At 42.4% G+C, this 17,779-nt stretch overlaps 1 protein-coding gene across 6 annotated transcripts in view; it reads right to left on the reverse strand.

Moving 5' to 3' along the window:
- Nucleotides 1-17,779, reverse strand: part of LOC108411504 (pleckstrin homology domain-containing family G member 3) — a 48,600-nt gene that overhangs the window by 2,754 nt on the left and 28,067 nt on the right. For 4 of the 6 annotated variants that reach the window (XM_037537921.1, XM_037537922.1, XM_037537920.1 and 1 more), the window contains 14 exons: nucleotides 16,491-16,560; nucleotides 16,168-16,214; nucleotides 15,427-15,577; nucleotides 14,979-15,110; nucleotides 10,217-10,399; nucleotides 9,371-9,463; nucleotides 8,941-9,027; nucleotides 8,642-8,675; nucleotides 8,384-8,476; nucleotides 8,234-8,266; nucleotides 8,006-8,016; nucleotides 6,695-7,012; nucleotides 5,014-5,112; nucleotides 634-2,224 (listed from right to left, as the gene is read on the reverse strand). In XM_037537921.1, coding sequence (XP_037393818.1) covers nucleotides 634-2,224; nucleotides 5,014-5,112; nucleotides 6,695-7,012; nucleotides 8,006-8,016; nucleotides 8,234-8,266; nucleotides 8,384-8,476; nucleotides 8,642-8,675; nucleotides 8,941-9,027; nucleotides 9,371-9,463; nucleotides 10,217-10,399; nucleotides 14,979-15,110; nucleotides 15,427-15,577; nucleotides 16,168-16,214; nucleotides 16,491-16,560 — 2,942 coding nt within the window. The remainder of the gene's footprint in view (nucleotides 1-633; nucleotides 2,225-5,013; nucleotides 5,113-6,694; nucleotides 7,013-8,005; nucleotides 8,017-8,233; nucleotides 8,267-8,383; nucleotides 8,477-8,641; nucleotides 8,676-8,940; nucleotides 9,028-9,370; nucleotides 9,464-10,216; nucleotides 10,400-14,978; nucleotides 15,111-15,426; nucleotides 15,578-16,167; nucleotides 16,215-16,490; nucleotides 16,561-17,779) is intronic. The other 2 variants (XM_037537923.1, XM_037537924.1) reach the window with 2 other exon arrangements.

Consider the following 17,779-nt stretch of genomic DNA (forward strand, 5'->3'; position numbering starts at 1 on the left):
GAAGATCTCTGGTCTAAGCAGTAATTTAATTGTACCACCCAAACTGCATAAGTGGAATAATCTTTGTCACTGTTCTATGTACGTCTTATCTGACCACAGAACCTGGTTCTAATTAAAGTTCTAGAGATGTTCTAGGGAACTTCTAGAGATGTTCAGTGAGCTCCAAGCACTTACGTTAGCAGACATGTTTCATAGCCTGTTTTTATCTATAAAGTATCCCAATTATTAAAAAAACAGGCTTTTACAGCCCAAAAGATAAGACACCTTTCAGGCAGGATCAGCACAAAATAGATAAGCAGACGTGGGGGCAGTCATGGGCTGGAGGTCAGGGAACCAGCCTCGTGACCAGAAGGTCGCCGGTTCGATCCCCAGAGCCGACAGCACATGACTGAGGTGTCCTTGAGCAAGACACCTAATCCCCAACTGCTCCACGGGCGCTGCGGATTGGGCTGCCCACCGCTCCGGGCAGGTGTGCTCACTGCCCCCTAGTGTGTGTGTGCTCACTAGTGTGTATGTGGTGTTTCACTTCACAGATGGGTTAAATGTGGAGGTAAAATTTCCCCGTTGTGGGACTAATAATACTTAATGTGCTCAATGAAAATATAATGTGATGATTATTTTTGTCAGCTGTACCTTTAATGTCTTTCTCAGTCTTTTCCTCCAACACAGAACTCAAATTCTTCTTGACAAAAATCATCTCTGCATCCTGGCCCCTCTGCTGGACCACTGGATTGGTGCACTTAATGCGCTGACTATACTTCCGTGCCAGATGGATGACCTTATTTTGTGCATTCTCTGCATTTTCTGACAACTGTGAATCTGTGCGTTCTTCACCTTCAGCCTCAACTCTCAACTGGACAATACTTGGAACTGGAGCCCTCAGAGACCTACATTCTTCTGGCACCGGTCTGTACATGACCGCTTCATTCAGACTGACTGCACGACCCAGACCTTTTCCTTTGCCTTTAACTGGCGATGGTGTGGAGGATTCCTCTGTAATAGTGCTGAGACCTTCAAGTTTCATCATGCTATCTCCCTCCTGAGCTTCTGTACATTTACTTGTATTTTGGGTAATTCTTGAAAGGCTAGTGCATGCTCCTCTAAATCGAGGTGTTTCTCTGGATCTTATGGCCTTGCGCTCTTGCTGTGACCTGGTGACCTCTCTCTCCATTTCCTGCCAGACCTTGATCATCTCAGATGATGGACGGAATATCTCTTGTTGGAGGTTTTCTGGCTTGGTTTCAGTAGTTTGAAGATTCACACTGCCATCTACTTCAGAACTAAACAGGTCTGCATCTCTGGCCTTATCATACTCAATGGAATCAGTAGATACACTGGTAAAGAGGTGGTTCTTGAAGGTATCAGTGGGACTTAAACTGGGCTCGGGCACAGATGAGGTGACTGAAGACGTTTCCGTGGTTAGACCACTAACTTGACCTAATGCAGGAGTGACCTTGTCTACCAGAAGATTGTTGTTATTGGGAAAACTGTTAAAACGGCTAACCGAGTTCCTCACAAGCCCACTGGGGATATAAGTGAGGCTCTCTCTACGCTTGAGACTAAACGTTGCATCCTGGTGTTCTGCATTCTCATAGTAGCTCTTGATCTTGTCAATAAGCAGCTGATCCTGCTTAGACAGAGTCGAATCCCTTCTCCGGTGGATGCCTCGATCTAAATCAAACATGCTATCTTCCCTTGGGGACAGAAAGGAGAAATCTGCTTCCTGGGTCAACAGAGGTCCTTGCTGTTCTGAAGAGGTGCTGCCCTGGCGGTATGGACACTCATGACCTTCTGTTAAACTGAGACTGCTGCCTGTCCGGCTGGGTAGCCGTGGAGATGCGCATCCCAGGGAGTGGACCTCATCTGCTGCCAGGCTACTGCGCTGAGTGTTGTTGGCAAAATGTTCAGCGATGACGCTAGCCTTGTCCAGCACAGAGGTTGGCAGAATGCTGCTGGACACTGTTTCATGCACTATGTCCTCTTCTTCTTCTGAGGACTCTCCTGGTGTCAAATCTTGCTGCTGTGGAGGCACGGCTTCGTCTCCCTCTTCCTTTAAGTCCTCTCGGCCCTCCTTAGTCTCTACTGGTACTAGAGAATTAAGGATGTTCCTGTCCTGTGGTTCCACTTCTGTAGATTCTGTGTCAGACATGTACTTTAAATGTAGTTCTTCTGTGGAACCCCCATGAGATCCATCACTGGGTATTAGTGAAATACCCTCTGAAGTCTAGGAATCAATAAACAAATTATAAATAAGTCTTGCAAAAAAAAAAATTAATGCAAATACGTCTATATGTCTAAATAAGACTATTTTAAAAAAAAACATTCCTGAATGCAACATAAGATGGTATTACAATATTTTGTCAATTAAATGCAGAAAAAAGCAGCATTGTTTTGTTTTTGACTACTGCAACCATTACAAGTGCAACACTTTAAATCAGCAAGTCCAGATGACTGTAGTATGTCCTGTTTAGATCTCTAAAATACATGCTGATCATGTTCACATTTTAGGTGACTGCACAAAAAGCCAGATAATAGATTACATTCAACAGGAGTGTAAACAGAATCACTTTCTGCATCTGTAGACAGTCCCAAGAGTGGAAACATGTCTCCTGACAACTGAAGAGACTCCACACAAACAAGGCTACAGGCCCTGATGGGGTTCCCCCCGGGTGCTTAAAGCCTGTGCCACCCAGCTTTGTGGAGAACTTCAACACGTCTTCAACTTGAGCCTGAGTCTCCAGAGGGTCCCTATGATGTGGAAGACATCCTGCATCGTTCCAGTTCCAAAGACGCCACGACCCAGTGACACCAAGGACTACAGGCCAGTGGCGCTGACGTCCCACGTCATGAAGACCATGGAGAGGCTCGTCTTGGATCAGCTCCAGCCCATAGTCCAGCCACTTCTGGACCCCCTCCAGTTTGCTTATCAGCCCCGTCTGGGAGTTGAAGACGCCATCATCTACCTGCTCACCTGAGTCTATGCTCACCTGGATAAGCCAGCCAGCTCTGTGAGGGTCATGTTTTTTTGACTTCTCCAGTGCATTTAACACCGTCTGGTCAGCTCTTCTGGGTGATAAACTCACAGTGATGCAGGTAGATGCCCCCCTTGTGTCCTGGACTGTTGACTACTTGACTGGCAGACCACAGTATGTACGCCTGCAGCACTGTGTGTCGGACAGAGTGGTCAGCAACACTGGAGTCCCACAAGGTACTGTCCTCTCTCCCTTCCTCATCACCCTCTACACCACGGACTTCAGCTACTGCACAGAGACTTGCCACCTTCAGAAGTTTTCTGATGACTCTGCAATAGTTGGATGTATCAGCAAGGGTGAAGAGGATGAGTACAGAGCGACGGTGAAGGACTTTATCACATGGTGCGAGCGGAACCACCTGCAGCTCAACGTGACAAAGACAAAGGAACAGACTCTTCAATTCCTCCCATCGGGGACGGGATGCTGCTGCTGACTGAGTTTAACCCAGTCACACTACATGGACATTATTCAACTACTCAACCGCTTAATTATTTATTCACAATTACACTTCCCCAACCTCTCTTACACTCAAGCACATTTACTCATGGTGTGGTATTCAGATATTCATATATTCACTTTACAGAACTATATTTTTTACATGTACATATTAATAATTCTATGGCACATCAGTCACTTTTATAACTTTTATAACCAATGTCGTTTGCACCTTGCACTTTGCTCTGTGAATTTATTTATTGGCTGTTAGAAAAATCTACTGCACTGCTCCATCTACAGATAGTTCTTTACCTTGTACAGAAAGTTTCTATACCCTTATATATTTTCTATTCTTCTGTGTTTGATAGATGTTGAATATGTTTCTTACTGTATTGTGTTGTTGCTGCTGGATGCCTAAATTTCCTTCTGGATCAATAAAGTATCTATCTATCTATCTATCTATCTATCTATCTATCTATCTATCTATCTATCTATCTATCTATCTATCTATCTATCTATCTATCTATCTATCTATCTATCTATCTATCTATCTATCTATCTATATAGCTTGCTAGCTAGCTATGCTGTTGCATGCTGGGGAAGCAGGCTGAGACTGATCCGCAAAGCTGGTGATGCTGTGGGTGTGGAGCTGGACTCGCTGACGGCCGTGTCGGAGAGGAGGACGCCGTCTAAACTGCATGCCATTATGGACAGTGGCTCCCACCCACTCTACGACACGGTGATGAGACACAGGAGCTCATTCAGCTCAAGACTCACTCTACCGAAATGACCACAGAGCGCCACAGGAGGTCATTCTTACCTGTGGCCATCAAACTCTATAACTCCTCCCTCAGTGTACGATAACTCCGAGGTTTTAAACAATGTCTCATATTTATTATCACAGCCACTTTACTTTATTTGTAAGAATTTAACCGTGTACATATTGCAAATTTCTCTTTTTTTGTCTTAAATTATTCAAGTGTTTATTCTTTTAAATAAATAGCTGCAACTGTAACAACTGCACTTTCCCTCTGGGATCAATAAAGGATTCTGATTCTGATCCTGACGGCTGACCAGCAGGCGAGAGGATAAATAATGAATCTTAGGATGAAGGGATCTGAGTTTCCCAAACCAGCATCGTCCTCTCACTCTGGGCCGATGAAGTCCAAGCTGAGCTTGATGGTTCGTATCATAACTGGATAAAAGTAAATGGAGGTAAAATGGAAATGACATGCTGATCTGATTTTTACACAGCAGAGTGGATCTCATCTGGCCACCCTGGAGATACAGAAATAGACTCCAGATCTGGACAGGCTAAATAAGAAACTACAACAAAAGAGCTGAGAAAGAGCAAACTTTTCTAATTGCTCTTAACTACAAATAATTAAGAAAAGGGGCAGGGCAATATAGTACAATATATATAGTACATTTTAAGAGGACATGTATTGTCATTGTTACATTTTGCTATGCACACATTTGTTTTATCATGATGCATTTTATCATTATATTGTCGTGTTGCTGAACGCTGTGAGAGAAAAATGCTCACCTGCTTTGTGCTGTACTGGTTCTCATTTACACCACACTCGTCCTGCCTTGCTGGATGGACATTTCCTTTTTTGCAGTTATTCTGAATGAGGTCATCATCCTAACAGAACACAGGAAGTTATCAGGATTGGTCAGTGCAGAGATGATGATGATCATTTCTGATCTGAGACCAGTTTAGTTCTGCTGGACTAGGGAAGCATAAAAAGCCACACAGTCCATATGAAACATGTACATTATTACACTGCGGTAGAGTATGGTTACTCATCAAAACACAGAATCAGTATCTCCTAGAGTATCTCTGTGTCTGTTTCTCATAACATAACCATGAAAGTAGGCGGGGCTCTCTGGATGTTATGTGATGGTCACATAATTTCCAAAGTGACGCCGGTGTAATAAGTGAACCAAAGTAATAGTAGCAGCAAAAAGCAGGAGCTTCATGTTCATGTGCAGGTGGAGATGTCTACAGAATGCTTGACCCTGGATCAGTAACCGTACTGAACTGCACTGCCCAGTGGAAAAACACCTGAAGCCAGATGGATTAATTGTGTCTGAATGCAAATGAGCTCACAGACATCACAGATATCATTCATTAGGCCAGAATCTGACATTTACAGTTTAGTAATTTGCGTTTGCATGTTAATTATCTTTAGTTAATTATCATTAAGTTCATATCTCAGAGCAGGTGAACTGCAGGGGAAACTGGACTCCACATAGTTTACAGTAAAACTAATTTAGACATCTGACAGCTAATGTGACTACACTGTGAATACTGCACCAGCATTTCAGCTTAAAGTCAGATGGTGCTTCATGATATTAAAAGCATTTTCTTATAAAGTACACAGTTTTAAGGGCTCATTATCTATTAAACGTTTATGAGCATTTTGCTGTATGAGGAGTATCATAAAAACCATAATCTGCTCAGTGTTTGAAAACTGAATGTATTCATTTTTGTAATCACTGTGTCAATGTTTTTAAAGAGTGCATGCTGGGTTCCTGTTTGTCCCTGTTAATCCCAATTTATACATTTTTCCTTATGCACCAGCAGACAGGTACATAAAAATGAATAATGATATCAGCCCATCCTTACAAATTACTGATACTGCATTAGCATTAGCGCTAGCAGAATGGGTTGTATTTTCACTCTGGGAAAGAAGGTTCACTCAACTCTACACATGGCTCTGCATATCTGTAAGTGTGTGTGTGTGTGTGTGAACGCAGTATTGATTATTCAACAGTCAGCGTAAACTACAGTAAATATAGCTAAGATGTAATGAGACTAATCAGCTAATTTAGCCTCTTTAAGGCTGTACATTAATTACTGAAAACTGTTAATGGCAGCTGCATGACAAAAAATGTTTAGCTGAAGTTTCATGATCCCAACAGCTTTAGATGACAAATTTCTTGATTTGAAACTTTTAACTTTACAGACTATAAAGAATCATTTAGAAAGACTTGTCAGATCGAGTATTTCTGGAGTGTAAGCCTCGTGCACCGGAAGGTGGAAGATCAAAAGCAGTAAATGAGATCATGCAGTGTTTCCAGGTGTGTTAGCGCCCGGGTCAGCTCTCCTCTCAGCAGCAGCGTGTTAGCGCGGGGAAACGCAGCAGTGATGATTTACTGATGAGATGCAGATCTGTTAGACACAACGGGAAAATCCCAGCGACGGCGGCAGAGAGCCTCACCGTTGTGAACCCCGCAGAAAGCAAAGCTCGGGCTCTATAGTGCCAGCAGGAGATAGCCGCCAGCATGGAGCTAGCAAAGTCCGCTACCTGGTCGTCCTCCATCAGAATATCATCTGACCCATTTTCCTCTCCTTCTTCGTCCTGCTGGAACAGTGTGGGCTTTGCTGTAGGACAATCTGGAGCTTCTTCCCCATCGCTGGGACTCAGGCTGAACTTCTGAGCTTCAGGTTCTCCTACGCTGGAGCCCAAACTGCTGATGCTGGCGGTGGCTTGCACCGGCGGCCGTTCAGCAGTTAACTCCTCTTCACTGTCAGTGTGCTGGAGCATCCGGTCAAGATTTCAGTACAGAGTACAGTAAAGAAAACCGAAAAGGACGGATTCTGAACTCTACAGTAATGATGAAGCTTCAGCAGTGGTGGAAAACCTTTAAACTGTTTCATTAATTTACTAACGAGTGGTGCGGGGTGGCTGGATTGGTAGGTATACTGTGTCTTATGAGTGGTCCCTACAATACATCCATCCACATTTTTTTATATACGCTGTAATTTTATGAAGAATAAAAAAAGGATGTCAATATAAGCTTAACACAGCACAATGTAAGGCAGGATAATGTTAAGAACATTAACATAAGATTTAGTAAAACTGACACTAAGATTAATGGAAATGTCTGTGGCTGTTGGTGTTAATGTCATAATTATTATTTCAAATAAATGCACTACTATCAGTGAGGTAGCATTAGAGTCAGCTGCCTCCTTACTGTATATACTGCCCTGCACAGATCCCAAAATAATGGCTTCAACATTCAAATTGTGCATTACATGCAATGCGTGCTAAACAGTTTTCTTTGAAGAAAACACCAGCAGGAGAAACAAACACATCACAAAACATAAAGAAGTGCGCATATAGACCATAAACACCCTATACAGCATATACACCACATACATCGTATACACCATATACACCTTTTACAGCATATGCAGTGCATTCATTATATACACTGCATTTATCATTCACACCACATACACCATAACCACTTCATTCGTCCACAATATATCATAAAAACAGTATACACTGAGTTTATCATATACACCGCATTTATTATATACACTGTATACCTCATATACACTATATACCTGCACTACATATAAAATGCATACACAATATACACGGTATATACAATATGCACCATATACACCCTATACACCGCATATCCGTGTCCAGTTTAAACCGCTCATATATACTGTTATTAATTAATACACACTGATTTCCTGTACACGTAACCAAATCATACGTTTTAATCAGTCATCTTACCTTCAGAACTGCTGCAGGATTCACAGACGAGCAGCGAACACACAAAAAGAGAAAAAAGAGAGAACATTATCAGATCAAACCAAAGAAGTTTAAAAAAAGCCATCAAATGGTTTTATAGTACGACGTTAAAGTGGCCAATGCAGTAAAACTATGCAGTAAAACTACAGACGTGCGATGATTCCGGTCAGAAAAAACAATGACGCAGTTCGTCAACATGTAAACATTTACCTTTAGTGTTTCTCAGCATCTGTTTAGTTAATTCTGCATAAAGACAAATAAAATAATCAGTTTTACAGAAGATGAATATTTAAATGATGCCTTTGATGACCTCAATAAGAATATTAAACCTCTCAGTGAGACAGATGTACGGTCACCCACCTGACTGGCGTCTCCCCTGGCGACCATAAGAGTCCTCTGATTGGTGGGTAACACCCTTTTTCAGTCTCTCGGGGCTGTATCTGTACTTTGGATCTGTGACAAATTTATTTTCCAAAAACTGATGAATTATGGACACTATAACAGTCACAGATAATGAATGACAGAACGTTTCACAGCATTAATTCAGTTGAATTCAGTTTTAAATTCAGTTTATATTCAGTTCTGGTGAACAGTGTGAATCCTGTAAAAAACACTCACAGAAAGAATCCATTTCCAGAATGGCCTCTTTAGCCTAAAACACAAACACCCGCAGAGTCACACCTGCTTCAAACTACGCGCGGTATAAAGAGTCGTTTAGGACCCCTGAGTCACTGCAGGTCCAGAGGACACCAGTCAGCCTTTATTTAAGCTGAGAACACAGTGAGGCTCTGATGTGTAAAGCAGCACAAATACTTCACAACACGGTAAAAACGTCGAGGTTTTAAATGCAACACTGATTGTTCTGTTGTTGTATATTAAAAAAAAAACTTTGTTTCTAAAAGCATTACGTTCACTACCTTCTGAGGAATGACCGCCTGGTGATTCTCTAAAATGAGTCGTTTGATGTGATGAGCCCACAGTTTCCTCTCTTCTACCGTCCGAGCCTGACACACATGGTCAAAGGTCATTTAAAGGGGTCACAGGGATTAAAGTGGTAGTGGTTAGTGTTGAGTGTTCAGTGGTAGACAATCAGTGATCAGTATTGAGTGGACACTGATAAGTGGATAGTAGTCAGCATTAATTGTTCTGTGGTCAGCCTTAGATGACCAGTGTTAAGTAGTCAGTGTTAGGTGGTCAGTACTGAGTGGTCACTGTTGAGTGGTCAGCATTAGGGGATTATTGTTAGGTGGTCAGTGTTGCGTGGTCAGTGTTGAGTGATCATTATTAGGTGGTCAGTGTTCAGTGGTAAATGTTGGGTGGTCAGTGTTTAGTATTAGGTGGACTCACCTGAACAGTGTGGGGCTGTTTGGGATGTTTGTAGTGAGTGACACTGAAACACAGCGAGTCTTTAGCACTTTCAATCAGCATCAGAGTGGAACACTGCGGGCACACACACACACACACACACACACACACACACACACACACAACAAGCAAAGAAACATTAACAGACTATGAACATATTAACATCTTAACACAATTCAACTCAACACACCTTAGAGAATAAACACTGCAGTTCGGGGTGATGGTGATGTAATCAGATGATTAATATGATTAATAATGACCTGATAGGAGCTTTAAAGCTGCTGAAAATTCCTCATTCTTTCCCACAGGTAGCTGAGGGAGCTGAATTTGTAGCTGAATTAAAGAGCAATTTTGCTGTGATGACAGAAACTGTACTAATGTGGATCATATGGGCATGAATTTAGAGCTTATTTATTTGCAGTCTGAAGACAGTCTGAGGTTTTTGTGTGTGTTTCATTTTGATATTTTGAAACTGAAATCATACAACTGTAAATCTGCTGCAAGTATCAGGTCTGAAGTAAGTCTAGTACAAATCTGATATAGGTCTGATGCGAGTCTGGTGTAAGTCTCTGCGAGTGTTACAGGATTCTGATGTAGGTCTGATGCAGGTCAGTTGCAAGTCTTACGGGAGTCTGATGTAGGTCTGATGTAGGTCTGATGTAGGTCTCTATGAGCCTTCTGGGAGTCTGATGTATGTTTGAAGTTAGCCTGATGGGAGTCTGAGGTGAATCTGATGAGTCTGATGTGAGCCTAAAGTGAGTCTTATGGGAGTCTGACATAGGTCTGATGTATAATGGGAGTCTGATGTAGGTTTTATGGGAGTCTTACTGAGATGTGTGTTTTGTAGACATAATGCTCTCCGCGGCGTTTGGTGATGAGCAGCATGCGGTCGAAGAGGAAGAGCGTTCGCTCGTTTTTGGCACGATGAACGCGGAAGGTGCCCTCCAGAACCAGCTCTCCGTAGGTGGTCAGATCTGGCCCTTTCCAGTTGATGAGCAGAGACTGGACCTCCTGAGGAATGTTTAAGAACAAAAGACATGAATGAAACTTCTCTGCATTTTCATTGCATAGTGTAACCTCTGATCAGTGAGGTCAACACCTATATACTGTATAAATCAAGCAGTGGGACTAATCCACCCAAAATCACACAAAAGTGCTTTTTTTCCTAAACTATCACTTTAACAAAAGTGCTCACATTAATGACCCCTTATTTTAAATGAAGTGATACTTTTTTTTTTAAATAGTATTGATGTATCTGGTCAGAACAAAGAACTTCCAAACCGGAAGACACAAGTTAAAGTCACTCCTAATAGTTTTATTTTTTATTACTATTTTAAAAGATTGATAATGTAACATAACTGGTTAAAGGCCGAAACTGTCTGGCAGACAGCGAACAGATAAATTATGTGATGATGCAAATAGTGTCTCCATCCTGGAATGATGCTCTCGTTCAGAGTTGAGGTTCATATACCTGTACAGGTGAGCAGACCAACCTCTAACTGACCTTTATGCACTTGTGGAGATACTCCTCCATATAAGTAGGAAAATATTCAGAGATAAGCTTCAGAGGAGGCTCCAATTTCCTCAACTGGAAATCATTGTTTATTATATTTATTATTAATTATCAGTAAACACGGCATAAATTTCCACTGTTATGCAGATGACACCCAGTTATATATATCAAGTAAACCGGATAATAAAATTAAACTTGGCAAGATTGAGGACTGTATAAAAGACATAAAAGACTGGATGTCAAATAATTTTCTGTTACTTAACTCAGATAAAACAGAGGTCCTGCTTCTTGGTCCAAAATTAGCCAGAAACAAACTGTCTAACTCAACACTAAAACTTAACAATCTGTCAGTTTCATCAAGCCTATCTGTTAAAAATCTTGGTGTCATGATAGACGCTGATCTCTCCTTCGACACACATATATCTAATATCACTAGAACAGCTTTCCTGCATCTCCGCAATATCGCTAAATTAAGAAATGCATGATCTCTACAGGACGCAGAAAAGCTAGTTCATGCATTTATCACTTCAAGGCTAGATTATTGTAATGCCCTGCTGTCTGGATGTCACAGCAAAAGCCTTAACAAGCTTCAGCTGGTCCAGAACGCTGCAGCCAGAGTCCTCACAAGAACTAGGAAGTTTGACCATATTAGTCCAGTTTTATCAGCCCTGCACTGGTTACCAGTTAAATTTCGCATTGATTATAAAATCCTATTACTGACCTATAAAGCTCTAAACGGGCTCGCCCCTCAGTACCTGAGTGACCTTCTCTCCTACTATGAACCATCACGCCTACTTAGATCACAAGGTGCTGCTCACTACTGGTACCTAGAATTAATAAAGCTCCATCAGGGGGGAGAGCTTTCTCATACAGAGCCCCCCAGCTCTGGAATAATCTTCCTGCCAATGTTCGGGAATCAGACACAGCCCCAATCTTTAAGTCTAGGGTAAAAACTCACTTGTACAGTCAAGCATTTGGTGATTAGTCTTCCCTGTCAGGTCTAGACCTGCTGGAGTCTACACTGCTCTGTTTTACTGTAATCTGTGGTCAGCCACTCTTTACAGAACTGACGCTGTGGTCAGCCACTCTTTACAGAACTGACTCTGTGGTCAGCCACTCTTTACAGTACTAACTCTGTTTTTTTCTTCTCCTTTCTCTGCCGAGCTGATCAGCTGCCCATCCTGTGCGCCTGATGCTGTTGCCTCTACTGCCTTGATTGGTGCCGCTGCTCACCAGCCTTCTGGACCGGTTTGACCACCACTGAGCTTCTTGCTGTACAGCGCTGTGCAGTCCTCACCCTCAGATCTTCTCTTTCCCACTTTACTATAAAACTTCATACTAATAATGTTTGCTATCCAGTGTCGACCAGAGGAGGACGGGTTCCCCTTCTGAGTCTTGGTTCCTCTCAAGGTTTCTTCCTCTTTTAGGGAGTTTTTCCTTGCCACCGTCGCCGCTGGTGACGCTCATGGGGGCTCGGACCCGGATTTTCTTTCTTCTTTTCTCTTCTCTCTGTATTACTGATTGTTCTGTAAAGCTGCTTTGTGACAACACCTGTTGTAAAAAGCGCTATATAAATAAATTTTGCTTGCTTGCTTATAGATGTACCAACACCACTTTTTGCCTTCTGATATCAAAACTGATACCAGATCCTTCAAATGTACAGTATCTCACAAAAGTGAGTACACTCTTCACATTTCCGCAAATATTTTGTTATATCTTTTCATGGGACGACACTATAGAAATGAAACTTGTATATACAAAGTAGTCAGTGTATAGCAAGCTCTGAAAATAGCTCTGAAAAGAACTCAACACACAGACATTAAATATAATAAATAGCTAAATCTAAATAGCTGGCAGCACAAGTGAGTCCACCTCACAGTGAACGTGTCCAGATTGTGCTCAGATTGTGTCAAAATTTCGTGTGCCCACCGTTATTATCTAGCACTGCCGGAACCCTCTTGGGCAGGGAATTCACCAGAGCTGCACAGGCTGCTGCTGGAATCCTCTTCCACTCCTCCATGATGACGTCACGGAGCTGGTGGATGTTAGACACCTTGTGCTCCTCTTCCTTCCGCTGGAGGAAGCCCAACAGGTACTCGCTTCTTTTTGAACTGCCGCTCATGCAACGTCATTGGACAGCTGAACACACTCGGAGGAAAGCACCAACCGCCTGATCTGTTACGTCAGCTAACAGATGACTGCGCTGACTAGCATGAGTGATGGGACGATAAGGGGGGCCATCCTGCCCACCCAGAGAGAGCGAGGCCAACTGTGCTCTACGGATGGATGTAGCATCACCAGAGTTTAAATATGAGTCTGGATATGACGCTGAACACGTGGACTCAACTTCTTTAGCTGACCCTGGCGAGGCCTGTTCTGAGTGGAACCTGTCCTGGAAAACAGCTGCATGACCTTGGCCACCGTGCTGTAGCTCAGTTTCAGGGTGTTAGTCTTCTTATAGCCCAGGCGTCTTTATGGAGAGCAGCAATTCTATTTCTCACATCTTCAGAGATTCTTTACCATGAGGTGCCGTGTTGAATATCCAGTGGTCAGTGTGAGTGAATTGTACCCAAAACACCAAATTTAACAGCCCTGCTCCCCGTTCACACCTGGAACCCTGCAACTCTAACGAGTCACATGACGCCAGGGAGGGACGACGACACGACTGGGCACAATCTGGACACGTTCACTGTGAGGTGGACTCACTTGTGCTGCCAGCTATTCAGACATTAATGTCTGTGTGTTGTTCTTTTCAGAGGACAGTGCATCTGCTCTGCTGTACAAGCTGCACACTGACCCCTTTAACTTATATCAGAGCTTCAGTTCTACAGTGACGTCCCATCAAAAGAAATATAACACTTGCAGAAATGTGAGGGGTGCACTCACTTTTGTGAGATACTGTAGGCCGATACTGATACTAACTATCTAACCTAAATTATATTTATCCTGATATTTACCAAATTTCATTTTTTAAAGTATTTTTATTGTGGTAAGATCTGTGTTCACACTGTCAGCAGCGACTTTCTTTTTGGCTTGGTTGAAGCGAGCCCTGAGTGCTGAGTGATGCAGCTTACTGATGGAGGCACTGCAAGTGGGACTAGATTCCCATCTCTGGTACAGATGCTGCATGTAAGCGCCAGATATCAGTACAGGATCAGAGCAACACTATAGTGTTTAATAGGAATACACTATATTTCCAAAGGTTTTCACTCCCCCATCCACATCACTGAATCCAGGTGTTCCAGTCTCTTCCATGACCACAGGTGTATAAAGCCGAGCCCCTCGGCCTGCAGACTGCTTCTACAGACATTAGTGAAAGAATGGGTCGCTCTCAGGAGCTCAGTGAATTCCAGCGTGGTGCCGTGATCGGACGTCACCTGGGCAGCAAGTCCAGTCGTGAAATTTCCTCACTACTAAATATTCCACAGTCCACTGTCAGTGGGATTATAACAAAGTGGAAGCGATTGGGAACGACAGCAGCTCAGCCACGAAGTGGTCGGCCACGTAAAATGACAGAGCGGTCAGCGGATGCTGAGGGGCATAGTGCACAGAGGTCACCGACTTTCTGCAGAGTCCATCACTACAGACCTCCAAACTTCATGTGGCCTTCAGATCAGCTCAAGAACAGCATAGAGAGCTTCATGGAATGGGTTTCCATGGCCGAGCAGCTGCATCCAAGCCTTACATCACCAAGCGCAGTGCAAAGCGTGGAATAAGTAAAGCGTGGAATGGAGTAAAGCGCCGCCACTGGACTCTAGAGCAGTGGAGACGTGTTCTCTGGAGTGACCAATCACGCTTCTCCGTCTGGAAATCCGATGGACGAGTCTGGGTTTGGCGGTTGCCAGGAGACGGTACTTGTCTGACTGCATTGTGCCGAGTGTAAAGTTTGGTGGAGGGGGGATCATGGTGTGGGGGTGTTTTTCAGGAGTTGGGCTCGGCCCCTTAGTTCCAGTGAAAGGAACTCTTAAAGCTTCAGAGATTTTGGAGAATTTCATGCTCCCAACTCCCATCATATTAAACCCTATGGATTAAGAATAGGATGTCTCAATTTCATATGCGTGTGAAGGTAGATTGTACCTGCAGACGAACTGCGTGCTCGTGCTTTCTCTTCATGTCGTTGATGTACCATGCCACTCCGGTCATTGTGTAGATCGCCTCCTCCACCACCTCATACCCCCCCTCCTCAGGATCAAAATGTTTGGCTATTTCCTGAAACAAACAAACAAAAAAAAACACACACACAAACACAAACAAAATCATGTAAACACAACAAGTAAATAAAAATAAGTTTCAAACTGGGTACAACCTAACACTTCTCCATATTTATATGTTGTAGTCATGGTGACCCCTGATTCCTATCACTACTCCTGTAAAGAAACCTGAACCATTTCACACCAAATCACTCTGGATCACTCTACATCTCACAGACTCCGTTATGGGGAATTAAAGAGAAAAAAAAGGTCACAATGACTGCAGTTGTTGAGAGATCATGATGTGGGAGTGTGTTTCAGAGTGCGGTGCTGACCTGAAGCAAGAGGTGGTATTTCAGGATTCGCTGGACAGGTTTGAGGAGATAGGAGCCGAGCGGAAGTGAGCGTTTCAGAGCCGCCTGACGCTCCCGGAAAAACTTTGCCAGAGTTTTATTCCTCATACAGTCAGTCAGAGCAGCGACGGAGCTAAAGAGAAAATAATCACCAATACAGCCGTCAATACTGATCAATCATTGACTGACTGGCCAGCAAAAATTTCAGTTTTAGTTAAAATTGCACATACAGAGTCTCTAAGTTACACATCCTTCACAGAGACACACTTTGGCAAATTTTAATACACAGTTACTGCGGATTCATTGAATTTAACACACTGTGGGCAATAATATAATATGTGGCCTTTGCAAATGTTATTTTTTTATTTAGCAAATAAACAGAGATGGTGCTTTAAAATTAGCAGAACAGAACGTCCACATCTGTCCATCTGCGGAGAGACAGAACACTAACTGCACGTTTTCACAGCTAGAGGGCAGCACAGCATCAGCTCCTCACATTCAACCACACAGCAGAACAACACAGTCAACATACAGAAACAAACAGCTTTAACACAAACATCCAGAAATAACCCTGAAACACCGGCGCTGCTCTCACTTCACTCACTTTAATCATGATACAGTAACAAAATATAAGTCCATTATATAAAGACAGTAAGGCTCATATTTCTCTGATTATCTGGCATCTATGCTCAGAACTGGAAGCTTTGCTGGAGACGTACTCACTTTGGGTAGTTGGTGCAGTACTGAGTGTAGATCTCAAAATATTCACTCTAATAAACAACAAACAAACAAACACCAGTGGTTTATTCACACACGTTTCTACACACCTATCTGTTCACTCATTTCTATTTTAAACATTTTTACGTCTTGTAAGAATGTGTCTTGTCAGCGATTCACTTTACATTACCTAAAGGATTTAAGCCACTCCTTGTCAATCAACATCCTGTATATGTTAAATACTTTATCCCTGCAGGTCCTTTTCCTTTTTTGTTATTAAATATGAAAATAAATAAATAAACAAATAAAAATTAATTTAAAAACCTGACCTTTAGTACGAAGCACCTGGCGATGGCCACAGGGTCATTCTCACACATATCCAGTGCCTGCAGGAGCTCACTGACCACAAACAGACAACAACCATCAGATAAATAACAGGAAAACAAATATAAACTAAGAAAAGAAATAATGAAAAAATAAACAGTGTCTCAAAACAGGAAAGGTCCACACAGTGAATTCACACCGGAGAAAAAGTACACACTGTGATTTTACTGACACATGATATCATAAAACTTTTTCTCCTGATTATTAATACTGTGTGTTTTTTTTCGCAGTTCCAACTAATCAGATGTCTGGAAAAATTAATATTGTAAAAACCTGTAAAATTTCTTACATTAATAATACATTACGCAATGTTATACTTTGCCATGTTGCCCACCTAAAAAAAGACATGCCCCACAAACTCCCCTAGTCTGGCTCTTAACAACCCCGGCACAATCGATAACACAAGCTAAATGATCGTTAGCTAAATACGGCGATTCTTCTCTGTTAGATTTAATGTTTATTTTTACTGTAGCGTGTTCTTCACGCTCACATCCATGTGCTAGAGCCATATTGTGAGCTCTGACTTCAGGAGGTGCTGGATTCATTTGGAAATTTCACTTTTAGTTTGTTTTCCACTAATAAGTCGACATTCCCTCCAGCAGGAGGATCACAGCACATTGTGACTGGTCTCAGTAAAAGATCACATCTGGAACTGTGACTCTACAAACATCAACATCAGGATAATGATTAATAAATGATATATTACACAGCTGTAACACAATCAAATCCCCCAGTGAACTCAGTGTTCAGTTACAGGAAATAGTTTCTAAAAAGGGAATGAATGACATCACGACTGTGTGAACACTTCAGTTTATCATGCAGATCTGAGAGCGTGCAGGAAAAACACAGCAACCAGTTCAGTAACACAGCAAGCCCTTCTTCACAGACTTCCAGCAGAGAGGAGCTTTCTGACCCGTTCAGGTAAATCAAGTGATGAGAGCTAGAGCTGAAATACTGATACTGGTACTGAAACTCAGAGACAGCTGCTATATGAGAATCTTGGCTCTTTATCTTCATTTACCAAATCTGCAGTAGGAAATCTGGGTGTGATCTTAGACTCTGAGCTCTGTTTAATCTGCATGGATCTGCATCTGCTTTTTAACATGTGAGAAACATCATTAAAGTTCAGTCTTTTCTCTGTCGGAGCAATGCAGAGAAACTTGTCACTGCATTTCTTCAGCAGAGTTGATCACTGCAATGATCTTGATCCTCTACAACTCATACAGAACACAGC

This window comes from Pygocentrus nattereri, chromosome 4 (assembly GCF_015220715.1).
Source record: "Pygocentrus nattereri isolate fPygNat1 chromosome 4, fPygNat1.pri, whole genome shotgun sequence".
Taxonomy (NCBI): domain Eukaryota; kingdom Metazoa; phylum Chordata; class Actinopteri; order Characiformes; family Serrasalmidae; genus Pygocentrus; species Pygocentrus nattereri.